The 16,449-nt window shown below is 37.7% G+C and overlaps 1 protein-coding gene across 1 annotated transcript; it reads left to right on the top strand.

Moving 5' to 3' along the window:
* The first annotated feature begins 331 nt into the window (after positions 1–331).
* Positions 332–15,728, top strand: LOC117409000 (alpha-aminoadipic semialdehyde dehydrogenase-like). Its single transcript, XM_058992443.1, has 18 exons — positions 332–576; positions 1,410–1,463; positions 3,052–3,117; positions 3,219–3,299; positions 3,800–3,923; positions 6,247–6,379; positions 6,562–6,606; positions 6,946–7,023; positions 7,262–7,359; positions 8,372–8,413; positions 8,982–9,076; positions 10,211–10,295; positions 11,062–11,168; positions 11,379–11,495; positions 13,516–13,613; positions 14,289–14,362; positions 14,541–14,616; positions 15,161–15,728. Exons 1-18 carry the CDS (start codon positions 376–378, stop codon positions 15,213–15,215), a joined length of 1,629 nt encoding a protein of 542 aa, XP_058848426.1. The 5' UTR covers positions 332–375; the 3' UTR covers positions 15,216–15,728.
* The last annotated feature ends 721 nt before the right edge of the window (positions 15,729–16,449 follow it).

Here is a 16,449-nt window from a genome sequence, read left to right on the forward strand (position 1 = left end):
ACGTTTCTTGTAAATGTCCAACGTACACAGGTTAAAAAAAATAGGAGTGTAATATCATTTTTATGATTGAGACTGCTTAAGTTTAAACCAAAACGTTGTAGCATTGTATTGTGTAAAGTAAGTTACCTTCTTTGAACAGGGACCTTAGTTTATGTGTTCATTATAATTTGGTTTGCTCTTATGCTAACTTCACCTCTTTGATTCTTGTGTGGAACGTTGCATATTGATGACATACAGCACCAAAATGTCCTCGTGCCCCTGACAGCACCAAAAACGCTTTGTGGGTAGAGCCGCCTTTCATCCAATCAGTGTTCAGTTTAGAAGGGCTGGTCCTGAAACCCGTCTGCTGTCTTAATTTGCCAATTTAACCCAGCCATGCAGCGAGTTATTACCCAGACTGTTAGTATTACAAGGTGTTCAGCCTTTAGGAGGAAAGTCCTTTTTTCTTGTTACAGGCAGACTGCAGCCATGTCTACTCTCTTGATTAATCAACCCAAGTACTCCTGGCTGAAAGAACTGGGACTGAAGGAGGAAAACGACGGAGTTTACAACGGGACCTGGGGAGGGAAAGGAGAGGTAAGAGGGAGGTATTCTGTACCGAGAGATAATATAATGGCCTGCTAAAAATAATCTGAAACATGACAGCAAGGTAGGATTAACGCATTGAACGCGTTGCTAAAAATAATGTTAAAAACATTGACAAAATACACACAAAAAACGAGGACATGTTAACTGTTGTTATGATTGTGATTATCTGCTCACCAGTCAACACATGTTTTGGGTAAAGTTCAAAGAAGTGCATTTGTTGAAATTAATTTATTGTTAACTTTTTTTTTTTTTTAATTAATAACCCTCTAATATTGTTATAAAAACTAGGAGGGAGGGAAATAAGAATTACAGTCGGTAGTCGTCGTTACTCTAGCCCTGCAATATTGGTAGTTTTAATTTGATAATAAATTCAGTCTGAAGTAATAATGATTAATGATCTCTAATGATTCTTGGAACATTGAGCTATGTTTCTTCTTATTTGACAGGGTACCCATCTGCTCCTGTTTCTTTCAGTTTATGCAAAACATTGTACATCATTAAAAATAAATCTAGAGTAACCATTGGTATACCGTATCCGTAATAAAGGATCCTAGATTACCAGCAATGGGTACTAAATTACACAGTTTACATTGTGCCTTACAAATGTGCCTCTCCTCACCTTGGCTGGAGTGACCATCCTAAGGTGTATGTAGAGTGGGTAGTTTAGTCCTGTAACTATGTGGTCATTGGCGCACAGTACTGCTGACAACCAAGACCATGTGATCTTGCTTTGCAGAGACCCTGAACTGTAATTGTCCCTAATACTGGTCTAGGCTCGACCACATGCGGGTCATAACCAATCTAATCTCTGCCTTTTGTAGGTCATCACCTCTTACTGCCCTGCAAACAATGAGCCTATTGCCAAAGTCCGACAGGTACGTTCTTGATTCGCTGTAAGTCATTATTTGTACTGCCAGAAAATGTCTGAACTAAACATTTTAATCCTGGCCCCTTCTAAGGGCACTTTCCCATCTAGTTCATTTGACCCTTTGATGCAGATTGAAGTGCGGTTCGGTTTGCTTGGAGTACTATGCGAAACCTCTGAGAACCACTTGATCGCACCAGGATGCGCATCAAACCAAGGCCTTGTACACACACAGCCTAAATGCAGTTTAAGTACACACACAGTTTGGTTGCAAAAGGCAGCGGCAACCGCACTAGTTAATCCTGTTCAGAACAAGTAGCGAGTTCTGTTATTAATTCAGTTTGGTTACTTAATGCGCAGCAACTGTGTGTGTGTGTATGTGTGTGTGTGTATGTGTGTGTGTTAATCCAGTCATTTGGACACCACTAAAGTCGTTCCCACCAGCCTTATGGTCGGAAGAGCACCGAAATGTTTCGATCTCCTGTCATGGTACTGCAGATCGTCGCCACTGTATTTAGCAGTGCAGAGAAATCCAAACGGCGTCTCCTGGTTTTGCAGAAAAGAGCATAGCTGTGCTTGACAAGCTCTCGATCGATTACGTACTGTACTTTCTTCCAAAAGCATAAACAGAAACACAGCCTCCATGCTGCCGCCACACAGTCCAAGTTCAGTTGTTAGTTTAACTGGGAGAGCACTCACTTCAGTAATGAAAGGCGTGTGTGTACAACAAACAACCGCAGCCAGTGCAGTTTGTTAATACGGTTGTCACGCTAACTGCAGTGTGTGTGTACGAGGCCCAAGTGAACCGAGGTCATTTGAAATGGTCGTCTCAGTTCGCCTGGAAGTGGACTCGGTACATTTGCCTCTTTGCTGCGTTTCAACTTTTTGCAATGTGAAACAAAACATATTCCAGTTAACTAGGAAACAAACTGCTGCAAACAGCGAAGCAAATCGTGGACGTGACATACTTCAGCAAGCTCCAAGGAGTGTCCCCCTACTGTCTCGCATACGAAACACAGGGCTTGTCAAAAACACACACATGTACACAACAGCACATCACAAAAAAAAAAAAAAGTTTTACCTGAGAGGTAATCGGCAAGGGAGACGAGTGCGTTTGGAAAGTGCAATGTGAAGCCAATAGAACTCTAGTCTGGATGAAGCTGACACCCAGACAAACGCATCTGAATGCACTTTACAAGAAACTCAAGTTTGCTTGAATTTTTCTGGTGTAAAACGAACCAAAGCAAACCTGAAAAAAATTGTTAGTTTGCAAGTGAACCACAATTCGAATCACTTGCAAGTGAACTAGCTGCAAAAGTGCCCTAAAGGTCAGAGCCCGCCATTTGTGCTAAATTGTGTTCTGGTTTTGTGCTGTGAACGATACTGGGGTCATGGTAATGACCAACAAATGAATTTGATTTAACACAAGGCTCCAGCTAAATCTGTACAGATCGCATATTTAAATATCTTAAGTTCAACTAAAAGTTTCATCCTCTGACCAGTCTGTTACAAAAACAGTTACAGTGCAGTTCATGTTATACTTTTGTCATAGATATTTAATGTGACCTTGTGGGTAGTAATCTGTATTTCCTTTCCAGGCGACTATGCAGGAATATGAAGAAACTGTGAAAAAGGCAAAGGATGCGTGGAAAGTTTGGGCAGATGTAAGTAGAGTCACTTTTTTTATCACAGGATAATGCAGATGAATACTTAACATACTGTAAAACTGAACTTTAATACTATACTTGAACATTATTTTTTGTAGATTCCAGCACCAAAACGTGGAGAAATTGTAAGACAAATTGGAGATGCTTTAAGAAAGAAGAGTAAAGTTCTGGGCAGCCTGGTAAGATCTGATCTAAATCATTATCTAAGTTTATGGTATAAAAAATGAGAGCTTAGGTTTCTAGTGGTGACAAACATACCTGACCTGAAGGTGCAATCAACTGTGCCTCAAACACTACAGACATGTCACTGCATCTACAAGTATTGATAGCAAGTGCTTAGATTTTTTGGGGGAGCACTGTTTCAACACAAGCAGCAAATGAGTGTTCCATTAATTGTAACAAATGTACAAATCAAACCAATAATTCATAATAGAAACATCCATACAAGAAACAAGCAGTATATGCACTGCAAACACACTTTCATAAATATCATCTCTGAGGAAAGCTACCCCCCCACCCCTCCAGTCTATGGAGTATCTGTTTAATCAGCCTGCTACTCTGCTCCCTGTTTCTCAGAGGGGCTTTTCAAGTAGTCTTTATTTCACTTCAGCTCACCTATTTGGCTTTGCTTGATTTATTGATTTGAATTTCTTTTTATTTCTGCTTTTATTTTCACTAGGTTTCCTTGGAAATGGGCAAGATCTTTGTTGAAGGTGTTGGAGAAGTCCAGGAGTACATAGACGTCTGTGACTATGCTGTCGGCCTCTCTCGAATGATCGGTGGACCTGTGCTACCGTCTGAAAGTGAGTTGCAACTTGACAAAAGACAGATTTGTTATAGTCAGTTTGGAATTGCAATAACAGACGTTTTTTTCAGTGAACGTGTGTCTTTTATTTGTGTAACATTCTGTTTAAGACAACAGTGTACATTTTATTCCCCTCATCGTTGTACTTTGTGTGTAGTTCTCAATAGTGTGCAACAGGATTACGGATTTAAGTTTATCTGGTTAATAGTTATGTATTTTTTTCTTAGTTTCACAGTACTTGTTTACTTATGTAACATGTACTGTTTTTAGTTTAAAACAAAGGATCTTGTATGTATAACAGATCAGAGCAGATATAAAAATAGCTCCTTAGAGAACATGCACATTGAATTGCTATTTTGGCCCTGTATGGTAGTATAAAGTTAAATAAATGAATATCCAATTTGTAGGAGGAGGAGTTAAATCAACATACAGTGCTACCCCATTTATAATGCAGTTGTTGGGGTCCGCGTTATTTGTGTTTTGCCTTATAATGAATATTGGCATTTTTGTTCCTGAAATGATTTACAATGCCCACAAGCCAAATTAATATTGTAGCGTGCAGTTGAAAATGTAGGAAGAGACACATAAATTTGCAGGCACTCGAATCCACAGTTTATTGGACGATTATTCCCGACCCCTGTTCAAAAACAACAAACAGTCTTGCACTCCGACGCAGCAGCTTGTCTCACCCGGCACCCCCCTATGTGCTTAATTTATTTTCAAAAGTAATTTGTTTCCAAAGTACTTTTTTCTCATTTAACATACATATTTCACTTCAGAATTTCAAATTAAAATATTTGACACAATAGTTCTTAGCATAACTTAACTACAGGTATAATGTCAGCGTGAATTAAAGCATTTTGTACTGAAAAGATAGGAGAGTGCTCAAACTTGCATAAGACCAGACTTGCATATCTAGACTAAAATCACTTACAAAATATAAAAATTAAACTGCACTTGTTTTATGCTTTCACTTCAACGAACACACGAGACACAGTCAATCACATGGATGAAAACGAAATAAAGAAATCCTCCCCTCCAGGAGGAACGAAAGGAGGGGACGTGGATTGAATCGGCGTATCGCTGACTGGCTTTGTTAACAAGCGTGCACTAAGACAGGAACAGCTGAATCACTCATTCGATTGCCGAGGCCTTTTAAAGGGCACAGTCTAGAGGTGACAGTCAGTGTTTCTAGCTGCCTGTCACTGACCTTTTGCTTCAAGTCAAACTGATTGACGGCTTCAGTCTGCCCGTCAACTAGCTTTTGAAACAGTTAAACAGTTAATGGAAATCCTGACTGGGTAATTGATGTACTGGTCATTTTTTTCCCCAAACTTGTAACTTCTACTGTAGGTTTCATGAAATCTGTTCTGGAGTGGAACAGATCTCTAATTTAAAAAGACATGAAGATTGATATGTACTAAAAACTAAACATATTAAATAGATAAGCACACTGCTGCAATTTGAAAAACAAGAAACTGACATTTAAATCAATGTAAAACTGAAATCCGTGATTCCTGCCATCTGTTCCCAATAAGCATTCAATGAAAGTTTTATTAAAACATAACAACTGTTATTTGATGGCTGAAATCTGTTTACAACTTTTTGAGGAGGCATGTCCCTGCCAAACATGTGTGTTAATGGGGAATTACTCTGGTTAAAACAGACTCATTTGTAACTGTTTTAATACGTACAGTTTTCCTGTTCCACAGCAGGTCTTTTGTGTTTAATACACACAATTTAATAAATACAGTACTGTTTAATAAATATAGTACTGTAATACGCACAGTTTAATAAATACAGTACTGTAATACGCACAGTTTTCATGTTCCACAGGCAAATATTTTGCGCAAATAAGGTACAGTAAATGAGTCACAGCGGCATTTGTGCCGCCAGGCAGGAAAAACAGTTTCTGTTAACTTTTATTCTTCTATGTTTTTATTGGCACAGCCGTTGTACAGTTTAAATGTATAATGTATACAGTTTTAATTACATTTATCAAAAATATAAATTTGTAAAATGGTACTACTTATTTTATTGTACTGCCCACAGCGTGTTTTGTACAAATAATCAACTCCCGTTCTTTGGCAGTTAAGCTTTCTTGTATTGTTTATATTGAAGGTACTTCTGTTCGCAGTTCAAATTGTGTTTACTACGTAGTTTGTTTATAAAGTACTGATTTCCATTGTCCCTTGGAGTCTGTTATAAGTGGAGTGCACCTGTATTGATTAGTAACAGAACGACCTTCCTAAGAAAAACAGTAGTAGAGCAGTGTCCGGTTTGCTGTATAATAAAGTGTAATGTGTTTTTTTTATTTCCAGGGCCAGGCCATGCCCTGATTGAACAGTGGAATCCAGTTGGTCTTGTTGGAATCATTACTGCATTTAACTTCCCTGTAGCCGTTTATGGTTGGAATAATGCCATAGCGCTGATCTCTGGAAATGTCTGTCTCTGGTGTGGTAATAGCTAGACTGTGCATATGTGTAATCATACAGCTTATACAGTATAATAAACTTCATACAGTTTATTGGATTTAAAAAAAAATAAGAAATGCATAATTTTGTTGGAAATTAGTCTGAAGGCTCTGTAGCAATAGCCAATGAGATACTGATAGTAAATTTGTCTTCAATTAATAGGAAAGGAGCACCCACAACTCCATTAACCAGCGTAGCAGTCACAAAGTAAGTACTGTTTAGTATACCATTACCATCACCTGGAGTAACTTTCTGTTTTTCCAGGAATTCCATCCAAAAAGTGCATATTAAATAAAAAGAAGTCTTTAGTGTTATGAGATATTGTATTTTTTTTTTCTTGTCGAGTGAATCTTGTGTTAATGCATTATGAACCAGATCCGGGATGCACTGGAAACTTAGAATTACACCTTTTTTTTTTTTTTATAGATGTTTGCATAAGGTTCTCGCCACTCTCTAAAGCAGTGTTTTAAAATATGATCAGTGCATATTAATGTTACTTAGCTAGCATTCACCTCGTATATTTTTTTCCCTCCAATCATATTTCAGAATTGTTGCAGAGGTTTTGGAAGAGAATAAGCTACCAGGTGCTATTTGTTCTATGACCTGTGGGGGAGCCGATATTGGGTAAGATTTCATTTCTCATCCTTGTTCATGTGCCAAGCATTACTGTATCACGACAGTTATTGTACTGGAAATTTCTTGTAAAAAAACAGAACAGGTTGTGACCACATTTCAGGTGAAGTGTTCTTCTTTCTTCAGAAAGCATTTAAGAGTTGCAGTGTTTCAGTTGAGCAAGACTTTCAGCCTTATTATTTTATTGGTTGGCATTGCTGTGTTTAATGAAGTGGTGTGTCCTCTCCAGAACTGCCCTTGCCAAGGATGAGCGAGTGGACCTTGTATCCTTCACTGGCAGCACCAATGTAGGGAAGCAGGTAGCCCTGACTGTACAGGAGCGATTTGGTGAGTTTTGATTATAGATTCTGTATGGCTTAGTTTACAGTTTAAAAACTCCAAATTCTCTCTCCCGTGTCATGAGAATATGACATGGCACGCACATTCCTCACGCTGTAGGAAATGCATTGGCAAAATATGGTACGGCTAAAAAGGATGGGTAAATCGCCTTCTCATGACAAACTAAGTGTTTTTTTTTTTTGTTTTGTATGGCAACACATCCGAAAGCCATACCATATATACTCTGTCTCTAAAAGAAAACTACATGTAAACCCAAGCTGCTGAAAAGGTACTACTAAAATAGTGTGGCACGAAGGTGAGACTTATTTTTATTTTTATGTAAACCAAACCGATTGTGTTTCCTTTTACTGCTCCAGAAATGCTCAGTTGGCTTTTAACATGAGGGGCTGTAGAAATGTGCTGGTACAGGTTCCCTAGAGAACAAACATTCTTTTTTTTTTTATATACTGTGCACTAGGGTTTTCTTCAGAATTTCTCAAGGGAAGACCACATTATTCCACTATTCAGACATTGAAGAACATTATTTTTCCCCCATATTTTTTTCAAGGAACAAAGCTTATTTAATATATAAAAATGTCAAGTTTGGTTTAACTTTTAAATGTTATCCACAGGGAATGTTTCCAGGTAATTAAAGGCGCAAGTGTGTTTTTTTTTGTTTTTTTTTAATTCATTGAGGTTACTCTTTAATAACTGAGCTCACAGTGCAAAGTATTCTCCCACTGTACCTTGTTTTTGTTTTGTTACAGTAGATCAGTCACTTGGTCCCTTCCTGTCTGTGTAATGAAAATGGTACAATTGGAAATAAAGTGGTATCTTAAGATAGTATCTCATTTGATTTTCACATCAGTACTGAAATATTGAGAGCAATGAATTAGTGAAGGCATGTTGCACAATCACTTTGGGAGCACTATATAAGCTTTAGCACAAGCACCTGCCCTGAGTTACTTATTTCTAAAGGAGTCCAAAAGATCATAGTTCTTCCTTGTTTGTCTCCCTGCAGGACGGCAGTTGCTGGAGCTTGGTGGGAACAATGCCATAATAGGTAAGTTGATTTTGTTAGTGAATTATTAAAAAGGGATATAAGGTTCCTGTGACCCAATTAAAAGATATTGGACTAATGTCTAATATTAGCATGTGCTACAGTAACCACATTATGAAGCAGATGCCCATCTTGGCATGATTTCTTGTATTGCTGCTTCCTCTAACGCAAAGCATTGTGCATCAACAGTAAAAACTGAGCCACTTCACATTAAACAATATGTACACAGCATTCCAATTTAAAATAAATATAAACCATTCTATCCTTGCCTTATACACTTGGCAGTTTCTAACAATTGCAGTGGAAAATCCTTTAGTGTATGTTTATTCTACTGGGGAAGGGGGTGCAAAATATGAATATGGCCTACTAGTATGACACCATGAAGTCATTTACTCGCTAATGTTTGACAATTCTGGATAGTGTCAATCCTAAACTGCAGTTGTTGTGACAAGTAGTTCTGAGTACATCATAAATAAGTAGAGATCTTGAGCTGATTGGTATTGGATTTAAACTGCCCCGCCCCCCATCAACAATCCATCAACCTTCATACACGTGCTTTGTATTTTCATAGTTTTCGAGGATGCTGATCTGAACCTTGTGATACCATCGGCTCTGTTTGCTGCTGTGGGAACTGCAGGACAGCGATGCACAACAACTAGGCGATTGGTAGGAATCGAGTCCTATTTTTTAAAAAATAATTTCAGGTAAAGAAAGTTTGTCAAGAGAGCAGTAATATGGTGAGGAGTGAATTCACTTCGACCTGTGAAATGCTATGGCTGTCAGTTTCTCGCGCTATTTTGGTAGTACATTTTTGGGTAGTGTGGGTTTCTATGTAGTTTTCTTTTAGCCAGAGAAATTCTCCTTCCAAATGCAAATAAGCTAATTAATATTAAAATAAGGGAGGGTATATTTAAATGTTTCTGTCTGTGTTCCAATTTGGCCTTGCGTGATTACTGATATTGTGCAGCTTTCTTAAACTGGGTTTCCACAGAGTTTTTAGTTTGTGTTGAAGCACTGCAAGTGCAGCCTGTAAGGATTATTGCCAACATTGCCAATCAGGTAACACAGCAATAACGACCCATGATGTCACACAGAACACAAAGCCAGAGCACTTCTTTTAAAACAAATCTTGCTCAGTGAATTTGTTTTAAGAGATTTTACTTCAACTCTAGGTGGTTTCTCCAGCCTGGTGCTGTTGGTAGCCCGCAACAATAATAAAGCCACTGGCAACCAATTCCCAGCTATGCTAATTCAATAGATAGGGGTTTCAAATGTGATTTTTTGTTTTTGTCCTTGGTAGGTACCCTTTTACAGGTGCTACTTAAGGTTAGTGTACAGTGTATTGCATCTTACTGCTAAGGGACAGAAAAGTCTACGCTTAAAGCAATTGGCTATCCAATCACCAAACATGAAGACAACAAAAGTCTAAAGGATAAAAAAATATCTGTGGATTGCTTGTTAAGGCATTTAGTTATAATGGAAAGTTGTGCAAGGCTACATCACAAATTGGATTTGCACTGGTGAGTCTCACTATCATAAGGTACGGCTTTCTGAGATTTTTGGCGAATTGTATAGCTTTTTTACAGGCAATTTACCCACCGTTTTAAAGTCGTACAATGTTTGACGCGCACTTCCTATAGTGTGAGGAATGTGCATGCTACGTCACAAAAATCCGGCCATTGGTACTAACATTATATATTTTGAAATACAAGCCTTTCTTACCTGTTCAGAATACTGATTTATGCATTACTCAGTTTACCAATAAGACTAACACAGATTTATTATTATTATTTTTTTTAGTTCTTGCATGAAAGTGTTCACGATGTAGTGGTTGAAAAATTAGCCAAGGCCTACAAGCAAGTCCGAATCGGTGATCCTTGGGATCGTAAGTACATTCTAATGTGATTCTAAATCGACAGTGATTTCGTTATTTTAGCTTAGCTTCGCTTAGTGTGTGTGTATATAATAATAGAGAAGTATTCTTGTAATCAGGGTTTCCAGTCTATTGGTATTCCAGGTTTGCTAGCATATTCTGAGATTGTTCTGTTGAACCCAGGTTAGCCTGGCCCAGAAAGCTTTCTGAAAATCATGTGGGTGAATGATGTAAAAACTTGGAAGGAATTTGCATTTTGAAAATAGGAGGGAAAACACTATACTGGGTGAAATTTGAATTTGTTTTACAGTGCACGTTTTTCACCCAAGTTGTTCCTTACTTGCTTTATAACATAACTTATTTTTTTTGTTGTTGTTAAAAGATGGACAGGTACCCATTTATGTTAAATTATAATAGACAGAGAAACGATCAGCTTCATTGTAATACTTGAGATGTGAAAACTGGGCTGCAAATGCAGTAATTTCAACGTGTGGTAACCTAACATCCTCTGGATTATACTATATCAGCAATGAACTGTACTTCAATTTTAATTAGAATTAGAGATGTACCGCTTTTAAATTGAAAGCAGCAGCTGAGCAAGACAGGTTATTTTCAAGGACCTCTGTAGGTGGGAGAGAAAATGTATTGATTAGCTTTCTGTAACTTAAACAATATGTACCGAGTGTGGAGATCTATGCAAAAATCAGACTTCACACTGCGTCTGTCTTGGAATATTGAATGCATGGGTTTTCATCATTTTACCTGTTTGTGTTCACAGCTAGCACTATGTATGGACCTCTCCACACCAAACAGGCAGTGGACATGTACTTGGCTGCAGTTGATCAAGCCAAACAGCAAGGGGGCACTGTGGTGTGTGGAGGAAAGGTAAGCAACAGAGTGGTATTTCTAAAATAGTGTGCATCTTATTAAAACTTTTTTTTTTTTATATATATAAAACGTTTTAGTCTTTTTAGAAATATTACACCCTAAACCTTTAACATTTATATTGGAAACTATGTTGTTGATTAAATAAGGTAACACTTTGTTTTTATTTAAAAAAAAAAAAAAAAAAAAAAAAATGTATTCATGTTTTAGGTGATAGATCGACCTGGAAACTATGTGGAGCCCACAATTGTCACTGGTCTTGCCCACAATGCACCTATTGTCCACACAGAAACATTTGCCCCGATCCTGTATGTGCTCAAGTTCAAGGTAAGAACCTTTGCAAAGGATTTGTGGCCGCAGTAATAACATTTTAGCAACAGTAATCATCCCTAATATACAGCCACTTGAACTTAGCTGGCACCACTTGTGGAGAGAAACAAGTCTGGTAACAATCCCTAGCTGATTATTGGACCCAGAACTTGGATATGTGATAAAAATAGCAAACCTGATGCAAAAAGGAAAAAAAAAATGTACAGTAATTTTCTGAATGCTAGTCAACCTATTGTGCTTTAAATTCCTTTCTCTGATGTAACAATAGCCATTTCAAGGTAGCAACATAATAACAAAAACCTAAGTGTGACTGTGGCAATGCAATGTAAGGTACAACACATCCAGGCAATGAAGACAACATCTTAACAAATCTACACATCTTCTGTAATCTATGAGCTGAGCTAAATGAAAGGCCAGTGGAGCAGCTGAGGCTAATTGTGCTGAAATGAGCTCTCGTTCTTGTGAGAACACGTCTAGTGGAGTGCCCATCTTTACACTGGTATTACAGCCAGCAAATACGTTATTCTTCCTTACAGTAGAAACATTTAGCAGAGCATGTGTGTGGTAATGGACACATTCAGTCCATATGTAACACCCGTCACATTTCATAAGGCGCACATTATATGTAAGTGTTGTTAATGTGTGATAATTTACTCTGAAAATTCTATGGATTTTTGAAGGATACAAAGCAGAAATGGGTGCAGTTCCTTCTGTTTTAGGCTGAAAATGATATACCCAGTAATGGCCATACAAATCAAGAATATGTAATAAAAATAGCAAGTCCAGCTATATTTTTTAGTTTTGTATTTCTCAGTATTGCACAGTTCCTATAGACATAGTTTGTTAGTTTGTCTGTTAGTTTATTATTATAGTTTATTAACATGCTTGCCTATTGCTTTTCTCTTACTTATTCTGTTCATTTCATATGTTGATGAACGTGTGTCGTGACACAAGTAATAAAAATTCATTTGTATTTATGGATTCATATCGTGATTTAGCCTTGGCATATTGTGTCCGATGGTCAACTCTGTCTTAGAGAACACTTCTCTTGCTTACCGAGGGGGGTTCTTAGCCAGAGTCTAATGTATTTGAAAGAACAGTGCATTGCATCAGTATACAGTGCTCCCCCTTTATAACACTGTAGTCGGGAGCCATAGTTAAGAGGCCGTGCTGTTTTGTGCTCCGCCTTATAATGAGACTACTAGTGTTAGTGTAATGGCATTATGGGGCAAATGGGAGCCATGACCACCCCTTATAGCCTGTTCTGCAGTGTGACAGGATGGCTTTGTGGTGAAGTCCCCAGACCAGGAGGCTGACAGAGGCAGGTACTTGTGGGGTTGAAAGCGCTAGTGCGCGTTTTTATTCAAACAAAAAATAAATCAAAACACTGCACGCAGAGCAAAATGAAAAGGTTAAATAAAACAAGTCACAAAAACCATTAACAGCAACACAGGAACAAAGTAACTGGCACAAGGGCCAAAATTAAAAGGTTTAAACACAACCATAATAAACAGTGCTGTCAGGCTGGGCATTTGCCTTCACTGACTACCACAGAATAACACAGTTTAACCCACAGGGTACACTCACCCAAACACCAACCTCCCAAACAAAGGATTTTCCCCTCCTTAAATACCATGTGACTGGAGCCTAATTAACCATTAATCATTCAATTAAGGCTCCAGCCTCATTCTCACATGTATTTGGCAGGGATAGGAATTAACCCCATCCCTGCCAACCACAACCACCAGTACACAAACCAACACTATTTACAAGCAGGGCCCTGCCCTGCTACACACAGTATGAGGGGCCGCCTTATAAAGGGTGAGCACTGTACTTGTGATCAGATATTATGTATGACCTGTGACAGAACTGATCGCGACAGTTTTAGTGTTTTAATAAACGTTAATAATCTCTATTCATTTTAGGATGCATCAGGTCAACTAAAATACAGTGTAAGTTGGAATTAAGCTTCAAAGTGTTTTTATGAACACCTAAGCAATAAAATTTCTTCCTGCAGACGGAGGAAGAAGCTTTTGCAAGGAACAATGAAGTAAAACAAGGACTGTCCAGCAGCATCTTCACTACCGATATGGGCAAAGTGTTCCGCTGGCTGGGGTAAAGTGTTATTGTGAACTTAAAATTGATTGTAGAGGGATTGTTTCATTGGCTCTGGCGTTCCTTAGGTTAGAGAGGCAAAACGGGCAGAGACCCTCCTCATTGGACTACTTGGCCTTTGTCCTTCAGAGCTCGCTGACATCCGTTCTCGAGTTCCTAGGTGTAAAGAGGCATTTGTCTTGGGCATGGGATCGGAAGACGCCCACTGACCTTCGGTTCTCCTGAGCTGTTGTAGGGAATTGCTGCAGTGAGGGAACGGAATTGGAAGAAAACTGGGGAGAAAGTAATAGGACTCTCTAAATGAAAAAAAAGTGTGTGTGTGTGTGTGTGTGTATATATATATATAATATACATATATATATATATATAGATATATATATATATACACACACACACACACACACACCTGAAATTTCTCCATTATTGTTTATAGTTGTTTACTCACTGGATATGGTTTCAGATACATTTTTGTATATTAAATTGTCTGTTTTTTTGTTTTTTTTTATAGACCAAATGTCATTGTTTTGAGATATCTGTAAATGACAATTTGTCTTTGAGTTCTGTCTAAATAATTGCAAATCTAAGTCTAGCACTAGATTACAATGGTGTCTGTTGATGTTTCATTAGGTCAGATTTCGATAACATTCTCCAACCTTTTTTTTTTTTTCCCCCCAGACCCAAAGGATCAGATTGTGGAATTGTAAATGTGAACATTCCAACTAGTGGGGCTGAAATTGGAGGAGCTTTTGGTAAGCCAGACAATGGGCAGGGCCATCTGTTTGTCATTTTTGGAACAAAATACAGTTTATTTCCTGGAAAGGGTAGGGTATTTAACTGGTAGTCTTTTATTCCCAGACAAGTGCACACAACAGTATAAATTTACAAAAGGTATGCTTCTATTCTACTAGCTGTTTAATTTATTTGTAGGTGGTGAGAAGCACACGGGTGGAGGGAGAGAGTCCGGAAGTGATGCATGGAAACAGTACATGAGAAGATCCACCTGGTAAGTGTGCAGTCCAGATATAGGGCCATATTTACAAAGCCTTTTACCACTGTGTTAACTTTGCACTGCACCCTTGTTTTTGTAAAATGAAAAACATGAAAATGGTGTTAACTTAGCATGAGGGTTAAATGCTTTGGGAATACGGCCTTTAGTGATCTCACAATATTGTTGAAGTTGTTTGTGAATCATCTAGGCTTTTGAAGGGTGGGTTCTACATTATTCTCTGACTTCTCTTTTATATATATTTTATAGAGCAGGTTTTTGAGTTGTCTGTAGGTTTATTAATGAGACGATGCAAAAAAAAAAAAAAGAGAGAGAGAGAGATGTATAGTAAACAATGTGTATGTATTTGACATCGTGGGATTACAGAATTATACACCCACATGTTTTTGACATTATTTAATATCAAGTTATTTGTTTCTTTAAAATCATGTAATGTGACATGGTCTACTGCTCTAGAGGGCATTTCTGACTGTTGCCATTGTTCATGTACAGTAGCACTAGATTGCTCTAATTAACTTTTTTTTGTTGTTTTTTGTTTCAGCACCATCAATTACAGCAAAGAACTGCCTCTTGCCCAGGGAATCAAATTTGAGTGAAAATAAAGATCTGAAACTCCCCCAAACCTCCAGCACTTCTAAAAGCTTTAAAAAGGAGAATACAAATCATGTTCCTCTACAAGCTATCATTAAAACCCATGAAGTTTCAATCTGGAGTTCAAGAAAAAAAAAAACTGCTTAAAAATAATTTCAGATTAATGATTGTACTGGCATTAAAGTTACTCTACACAATACAGTTCTGCATAAAATTGCCTTAAAGCTGTCATCTATGCACTGCCTGAGTTGGAATAATGTGCTGATTTATGTAGGTAGCATTTTTAATACAGATTCTGTCTGTACAACTAGTCATGCTATTTGTCCAATGGACACTGATTTATTTGTTTTGACATACAGTACCAGAATGGGAAGTAAGATGTTTGTTTGAGACGAGTTGTCATTGCCTACTTTATTGTATCAAATGTTTTCTACTCCTTCATGTATGTGTTATGCAGCATTGATTTCCATGGAGAAAGTTTGTAAATTGAAATAAATCTTGCATTTATTTTGAATGAATATATGAATGATTTTATTTTGATGAATAGTTGGTGTGGCTGCACTGGAAAAACAAAATACCTCGAGATAAAGCAGGCTTTGAAATTAAATTTCAGATTTTTGGCTGGACTAGGCCTGAAAGCCTCTATTGTTCTCTATATCAGAAGTACCACATTTTAAGATCTACTTGACAATATGTAGCAGCATTATGTCAATAATGTGTCTTAGTCAAATGGTACAAATATGAACAGTAATACACTTTCAGTCTTGCAAGTGTGATGGAGACTATTTTTTATCTAGGTTCCACTGTAATGTGTTTACACAGTCATATTTTTTTGCGAATTTGTGAGTTGTAAACTGGTTGACTGGCAAATCCCCAATGTTATTTAAAAAGCTATCATCTGCCACTAACAGTGATTTATTGTACTCTTTTTTTTTTAAAATTTGGTCATGTTCGTTTCTATAGGAAATTGCATTTTACTACAAAAACATGGCATGGCATATACCTTTTTGGAAAACAGATTTATTTTTTTGTCTCGAGTGCCATCTATTTTAAAAGCACTGGTAAAGTTGTGTCCTTTTGGCTTGAGTTGTTCACAGTGACGTACACATTGAAATGCCTAGCTGTAGATGGGAAGGCGTGATGCAGCCCATCAGAACGCTAAGTGGCTTTTTAAATTACAACTTACAAGGTGTCAGTCAGTAGAGCTTTAGTTTTTCCTTAGATCTGCGCTTTGAAAGT

This window comes from Acipenser ruthenus, chromosome 2 (genome assembly GCF_902713425.1).
Source record: "Acipenser ruthenus chromosome 2, fAciRut3.2 maternal haplotype, whole genome shotgun sequence".
NCBI classification, from domain to species: domain Eukaryota; kingdom Metazoa; phylum Chordata; class Actinopteri; order Acipenseriformes; family Acipenseridae; genus Acipenser; species Acipenser ruthenus.